At 39.5% G+C, this 7,967-nt stretch overlaps 1 protein-coding gene across 2 annotated transcripts; it reads left to right on the forward strand.

Moving 5' to 3' along the window:
* Positions 1–3,792: 3,792 nt before the first annotated feature.
* On the forward strand, positions 3,793–7,967 carry tmpob (thymopoietin b). 2 transcript variants are annotated; one of them, XM_024282379.2, is made up of 6 exons: positions 3,793–4,465; positions 4,584–4,701; positions 5,293–5,445; positions 5,532–5,644; positions 5,726–5,829; positions 6,106–7,967. In XM_024282379.2, the coding sequence occupies exons 1-6, from the start codon at positions 4,232–4,234 to the stop codon at positions 6,488–6,490; spliced, it is 1,107 nt and encodes a 368-aa protein (XP_024138147.1). In that variant the 5' UTR covers positions 3,793–4,231; the 3' UTR covers positions 6,491–7,967. The 2 variants fall into 2 exon arrangements, with proteins under 2 accessions (XP_024138147.1, XP_024138148.1); XM_024282380.2 differs by having other exon boundaries at positions 5,729–5,829.

Here is a 7,967-nt window from a genome sequence, read left to right on the forward strand (position 1 = left end):
ATAAAGTTTGTATCTATCCTTGTTCGTCAATGCCCTACTTACAGAGTAATGGAGATGGATGACTTACAGTTACTTTTCCACCTCTAGATCCAGCATGGTTGCATGATCCATGGGTGTCTGAGTACGCACTTCCTGGTTCACTTCGCACACAATAATGTTTACCTTCAGTTCAGTGAGGACATGAGCAAGTGTGTCTCTGTGCTCCAGGGCCAAATAAAACGGGAAAAGCCCAAATCATAATAGTATTACAAATAAATGTCGGGGCGCTTATGATACAAACAGGCAGGTCGCCAACTGGGCATCAGCGGGGCCGGAGAGGCAGTCTCATTTTTCCTCCTGACAGAAACGTCCACAACTAAGTGTGTGTCCTTTAAGTAGAGTTTGGATTGTCAACAGATGAAAATATACTGTGTGAGCCTAACTAGGCGGTTGTTCCAAGGCCAGGACACACAAATCTCAATTCCTGTGAAATACACGGCTCCTGCTGCCCGCATCCTACAAGCCTTTCTTTGCACAGGAAGCTGCCCAGGATTTGATCTTAATTAGTTTGGCAGTGAGTAATAACATCTTTGGAGGATTAGAGATTTCTTTGATAGATTGGTGCAGGAAAACCATGTTTTTTAACAGTGTGTGTTCACTCTAATGTTCTGATTATGTCAAAATACAAGCAATAATAAAGACATATCTAACATATATGGTGCAAAAACTGTTAGTTTCGTTGTGTCAGTGGAATTGGATCAGACCATTGTTGGGTGGTAAAGGTTAACTTTTCCTCAGGTACTCCTCTGGTCAGCTCCATTGGGATTTGGCAAAAAATTCCAAGGTAAAGTCAACTCAGAAGTCTACATTGAACATTTTTCCAAATGATCAGAAATCCTCATTTTGCTGTGGATCTATGTTCATTTGAGATACACCTTCTTTTCCAAACACAACTTTCTGAAACTTCTCACTGTTTGTTGCATTTGAATACATTGTCTTTTGTTTGGTCTGGAATTTTGTTTTTTTTAATCATTTTTCAAGAAATTACATCAACTTGGTGACATCAGATGGAGCATTTCCATTCAAATGAACTCATTCTGAAAAAGTGCACGTTGGCGATTTACTGAGAACGCTTTGATCATTTTTCAGAGGCCACGACTGTTATGCTTAAAGAGGCACTTTCTATGATTGTTGGCTTAGGTTTTATTTTCTGTGTAAATTGCACACAAAGAAAGCTTAAGAGGTGTTTCTCAAGGGCTTAAAATGTTTTACGCTCACACTCCATTGGCATACGCGCCATGGAAAAGATTAACCATACTTGGAGCCAAGCGTTCTGCTGTGGTTTAGAGATCAATTGCTTGGTTTTTGCAGCAGCATCCCCAAAACCTTTAGAGTGGCTGAAGGAGATTGGGGGGCACATTGTATTCCCTCAAACCACAGATAAAGGAAGAGTTTTAAACACCAGAATGTCCAGAAAACCAAATTAGACAGAGAAGGCCTTTCTCAGTGATCAGGGCTAATATTCCTTTATTTTTTTGTTAAACTCTTAAATACATATTAATCTGTCAGTCTGCAAAACATTTAAAATCATTATAATTTCATGTGAATTTCTGTCTCACATTTATTCAGCAGTTTTAACAATTTGTAAAGTAAAATGTCTATTTCATTTTGTCACCTCACAGCAGGTGTGGGCAAACTATGGTCATACATGAACCCTTAAACTATACAATCTGGCCCGCCAAAATGGAGAAAATTCTATTGATAATCTTTAATAATGTTTCATTTTCCCTTCTAGACGGAGCACTACAAAAAACTTGACCTTTGTCTGGGTGCAGACAGTTATTTTGCATTTGTGTGGTTTTGGAAGATTTGTTTTTACTGACGATCACGTGTGTTTTCCAACTTGAGCTGTCATTCCAACGCCACACGAACGCAGCATTTTTTTCATTTGTATTTTTCTCTGGAGAATAGCAACCCATTGGTCCAATTCACACTAAAATTAGAACAAAAGCCACAGTTTTGAAAGAAAAACTCCAACATTTTCTGTTTTGGGGTAATATACACAGACATACAAACACAAAGTGGGGCAAAAAGTATATATTCTGATTTCTGAAGAATTTACTTGTAAATTATGGTGGAAAATAAGTATTTGGTCAATAACAGAAGTTCAACTCAAACCTTTGTTATATACTCTTTGTTGGCAATGACAGCAGTCAAATATTTTCTGTAAGATTCTCAAGGTTTTTTTTTACAAACTGTTGCTGGTATTTTGGTCCATTCCTCCATGCAGATCTCCTCTAGAGCAGTGATGTTTGGGGCTGTCGCTGGGCAACACGGACTTTCATCTCACTCAAAAGATGGCCCTTCTGTCAAAGTTTTAGACACCATAGTAGCTCATGAGTTAAAAAGTTTGTTTACCACTGCCCAGTGGGATAAAAGGTGCAGATTTATCCATAAAAATGAGAAAAAAAAGCCACAAATCCACATTTCGGACAACTATAGTGCTTTTAGGAAAGTTGGAAATTATGTTAAGCTTTCCAAGTTTAGCTCTAAAAATGGAGCAGTTAACATATTTAAAATAGGACAAAAAATAATAGGTTGATTTGATGGGGAAACATTTCAGACACCATCACTACTATCAAACCAGTCCACATTTCTGAATTTACAGCCTTCTTTCGAGATTGTTTGCTACAGAGCAATAACAGAGTTTGGCAGGTTGCTAAATTATAGACAGGTATGAGAAAAGTTAACTTTTCCTTTCACATTTGGTTTTATTTAATCGTTTATTGTTACTCATCTGGTTTTAGCATGCAATAAAAATGACATGAGCAGAACTCGAGTTAAGAAAAAGATTAAGGATATATTTGGTAAAACAGAGAAATTATTGACCGTATCCAGGATTTATGGCAAAAAAATAATCCCAGATTACTTTCAAACAATCATGATTGACATCAGATGTGATGATCTTATAATAACATTATGGGCTTGCTTCAAGGTATTATGAAAGTATGTGTTTGCTTCAAGATTGATCTATTTAGACTTTAAGATATCCAGATTTATAGCAGAAGAATAATTCCAGATTTTCTGCCAATCATGCTTTACATCTTATATGGACTATTTATTATAATATTGAGTGTTTACTTCAAGGCAATTATATCCATAAAATCAAATCAAACTTTTTGTGACGCAAATTTGCAACTTTGTGGAAACAAATGTATTTTCTTTACCTTCCAGTCATATTAATTGTGCTTTTAAAAAACATAGGTTTACTTTTATTAGTCAGTAAATATGCCCACATATTTTCTGATGTGACCACGTTTTATTTCGTCATACCTACAAAAGTGACCCTTAGTATTTCTATAAATGTGTTAAATTGGAACATGTGGTTATGCTGCCCCCTGCTGGAAAAAAGTCATATTTACTGAATGCCGCTTCGAATTGAACCTACCACATTATGTAATAAGACACATTAAATGCCTAATAATAATACTTTTGTGCTATTAGGACCAAATATGTGTATCAAAAATTGGTGAAATTTAAAGAAAAGGGAGGGGTGGGTTAAAACGGAAGCGATGCATGCACCCCTTCGTTAAAGAGTCATTAAATAAAAATGCTGCACTTGATTTCTTAACTAAAGCTTCATTACGACTATAACGTCTTGTTTGTGTTGTATACTATTACAAAAACTGAAGCAACTCCAAATTTCAATGCCGGGATTTATGCTAAAAAGCTCGCCACCTCCAGTTCCTTTGTGGCGGCTAACCGCCAGCGTTCCATTCATAGCTGTCCAATCAGAGTGGAGCTTGCTGGCCTCCTCCAGCCAATAGCGGCTCGACTTCTTCCCTACCCTGTCGCGACCGCCGACAGACAGAAGCAAGTGGACTGGTTTTAAGCTAAGCTAATTCAAGTCAAATTGCAGCTGGTTTTCGGGTTTTTAATACCGCATTTAGTCTCCGTGAATGCATCGATCTTTTTTCAAAAAATTCCAACATATCTTTTCGTATTTTTGCTTTCGGGCTAACAAGCGGAATTGCACGTTTATTTTGGCAAACGGCTTCCGTGCTGCTAGCTAGAAGAGGCAGCGGGATAGGCGCCACTTTCTGTTTGACAACAGCGTAATTCGCTCACGTTCCGGGTGTTGTTGTTTTTAGCGGCTTACCGAGCCACTTGGTTTCTATTAGCTGTTAGCAGCAATTGGATACTTTTTTTTAATACGGAGTAAAACGAAATAAAAATTAAAAAGCAAGTTAGCATGGCCGAATTTCACGAAAACCCGTCGCTTCTCACCAAAGACAGGTTGAAGAGCGAGCTTGCAGCAAACAATGTGCCGCTGCCGAGCGGAGACCACAAAAAAGAAGTGTACGTTCAGCTCTATAAGAAGAACCTAACGGCACAAAACAACAAGAAGAGTCCGCCAGCAGACACCTTTTCCAGCGACGAGGAGTTACCCACTCCCGTGGTGTCCAATAAAAGCCGCTCCGGAAAAGTCAGTTCTGATCAATGATTTCCTAACTTGATTAAAAAATATTGATTTTAGCCATCATTTGTTCGAGTTTGAACTAGTTTTTTTGTCGGTGCATTGATGTGTTATTTTTTTTCTGCAGAAAGCAACAAAAAAGACGGATAAACCTCGCTTAGAGGACGTGGAAGTGACGGAACTAACAGATGAAGATTTAAAACAGCAGCTGGCAAAGTATGGCGTGAACCCAGGACCCATTCTTGGTGAGATTAGCGCGTCTTAACACTCTACTTAGTACCAGGAAGGTGTTTTTTCAAAGTAATATACCGCTTAAAAAACATGCTTTGTATTTTTTGTATTAAAATAAATTTTTGAATGCATTTAAAGAAAAAAAATATCTTCTTTGCATGGATTTTTCAAATGTTTTCTTCGGCTGTTTATGTGTTTTCAACACCTATTTGTAACTTCCATCTGGTCTGAACCTATAATCAAAGAAAACGGGTGTGGAGTTTGTGGGGGGGTGCAGTGTGTGTGTGTAATGCTATTCTGAAATCTAGTTTGCTCTGGCACGCCTTCTTACTTGCACAATCAAGTACAAACTATTTCATTCAGTTGATTTTGCTTTGGGCATGGTTTACAAATCCACAAGTACTTTGTGTGGCGCGCTTTTTTTTTTTTGTTAATTTGTTTTTTAATTGATAAAAGCAATATTTCTTTTAACTTCATATCCATGTGAATCCTTTGAAAGTTTATCTTACTTTTTCTAAAGAGTAAAACCTCGTATGTTTACAAATAGCACGAGAATCAAATCAAAGTATGTTCAAGTTTTGTTTCATTTGCGTTCTCCTCCTCAGCTACTACCCGTAAGGTGTATGAGGATAAGCTTCAGAAGCTTCGGGATGAGGTTGCAGATGGGGCTGAAGCTCCAGATGTCACAACGCTCCCAAAGGCGGACAGTAGCCAGAACGGCAACACAAACTCCGACCAGTACAGCGACAAAGAAGACGGTACCCTTAAACTTAACCTGTGTATCCTGTTCTTCAATGAAGGAAAGCTTCAACGTGTTTTTGTTTATGGTTGTTTTCTCTTCCAGAGGAGCCAGCTCCCCCTGAACCCGAGCAAGTCCCTGTGGTGGAGAAGCCCGTGAGGAGCAGAGGAAAAGCCACCCCCGTCACCGTCAGGACCAGCAGCAGGCGGCAAACTAAGGTGAGGAGCAATATTCTCTCTCTCTCCGTGCTCCAAAACAGTCGTGTGAGGTTTTGCCTACATTTATTTGCAATCCATTAGCAGGTTGTGGAGGAGATTTTAACCGAAGAAACCCCAAAAAAGACCAGCAAGAACGTGATTGAAGACATCCTTGCCAATGAGATAAGCACTCCAACAGGCATCAGGTAACCTTGCTTTGTTTTTGTTTTTTAAGTCCTCACATTTTTTATTGCTGCCAAATAGTGAAAAGAAATTAAAATCTCGCTAAAAAGTAAATTTGACATGGTTATTTTAGTCATGAATACCTTTCATAAAACAGCTTTTATTGTGAAAATATCTGTTTTAATAGATTGAGATGGAAGCATTTTTTCCACTTTCAATGCGAGCTGCATTTGAAAAACTAAAGAAGGTTAATTTGTGTTCTATTTACCATTAAAATAAATGTATATTTTATCCTTCAGTGCAACCTGCAGACGCCCAATCAAAGGAGCGGCTGGTCGACCCCTAAAACCAAGTGAGTACTGGCTGGATGAGTCCCGCGTGAAGCGCAGCATCAGCACGGAGACCCGCACATACTCCGAGACCATCTCCCGACCCAGCGCCTCCGTTCCCACAAGCAAAGCACCCGTCCGGCGAGGCTTTCTGCCTCTTTTGCTCAAGCTCCTCCTCCTCGCCGTGGTAGTGGGTTCCCTCTACTATGTCTACCAGAACCTGGATTCAGACCAGGTCCGCACCCTCAGAGGCCTCCTGGACAGCGTGATTGTCCCAGTCCAAAGCGCCGTGGAGACGGCAGGCACCTACCTGGGCATCGGCGGCAGCGGTGCCACAGAGAGCACCGGCAAGTAAAGACCCTCTGCCATTCGTCGCCGTGCCCACATCCTCCTCCCTGCCGCACAGCACCACAACTAAAGCAGCAAACTTGGCAGACCTCTTCTTTTTCCTACAAGTTTGGACAAAGGACAAAAATGTAATTGGATTAATGAACTTTCTTTTTTTGTTTGTTTTTTTGTCAGACTCAAGGTTTCCTCCCACCACAAGAGGGAGCTATACTCCAGCAGTAGCTTTTTTGGATAACACTGTTATGTGGCAGTCAAGAGACTAATTCTAATGGTTTCAATATGTGAATCGTTTGTGTCTTTGTGTGTGTTTTAACTCTTCCACGTAGAAAATGAGTGCAGTGTGGAGAGGCCACTCGATCCATGCATGGTCGTAGTTTTGACAGTCATACTGTAGTTTTTATCTCGCGCTCTGTGCTAGGTGTTTTTCTGACGGTGAAGTGCCTGGACACTCGTTAGCACTTAGTGCCCTCCCATGTTTCTGTTTTCTCGCACAACGCAGCATTTCTACTCCTACTGCTCCCCCATGTTCTGTATGAGTTACACACTTTTGCTTTGTAGCTGTAGTGTAGTGCTTCATTTCTGTCTATGGTGCTCAGGTTCTGATTTGTTAATGGGGGGGCATGATGTAATCAGGTCACAGCATGAAACGAATTATGTTAAGCTTTTTTTCTCTATTCTGGTGGCTGATTTGTTGATATTAGCTCATCGTGGCCCAAACTGCAGGTAATCATTGTTTACTAATAAGTCAAAAATCTAAATTTCTCAACATAAAATCTTCAATGAAAAAATAAAAATGAAGTATTATGTCATGTATTTGACAAATATTCCACAAGGAAAGTAAAATTGCAGTGTTTTTATAATAGTTTTCTTTTTCATAACATTTGCCTATTTGCTTTTACATATACTAGGTTTTAGTTATCTGCTGTGCTTCTCATTTAGGTTTTCAGTTTTTTTTTTTTTTTTTTGTAAGATTTCTGATCCTTCAGTCCTCCATATTGGACTGGCGGTTGCACTGCACCCACATAGCCCACTTCATGTACGTGCAGAGATCAAAAACCTCCAAAGAAGGCACAGAATCAAGACCATTAAGGTAAAATTGTCAAAGTTCTGCCTTTTGAATACACAAAGGTATTTTAGCGTAAACCCAATGGAGCTGCGTAACCTGCCGGGATGCGAGGAGGATTCATTCAGCCGAGGTGATGTCAGGCTGTAGACGATGTCCGAGGGGGTTTTTTTGTTTCTATTTTGATATTTTTCTAAAGCAGTGTGTTCCACTTTTTGTATCACGTTTTAAAGGTAACATTTGAAAGCAATATGTAATACATGCAGGTCGACGCCGTCACTGAACCATTTCGTTATTAGGCAGCTCCAACAACTGACAGAAATGACAAGGGTTATGTGGGTAAGGATTCTGAATCTGTTTATTTATGAAAATGTAGCCTGTGTATCATGAAATAAACTTGGTTGTTACCGAAACATTTTTC

This window comes from Oryzias melastigma, linkage group LG6 (genome assembly GCF_002922805.2).
Source record: "Oryzias melastigma strain HK-1 linkage group LG6, ASM292280v2, whole genome shotgun sequence".
NCBI lineage: Eukaryota > Metazoa > Chordata > Actinopteri > Beloniformes > Adrianichthyidae > Oryzias > Oryzias melastigma.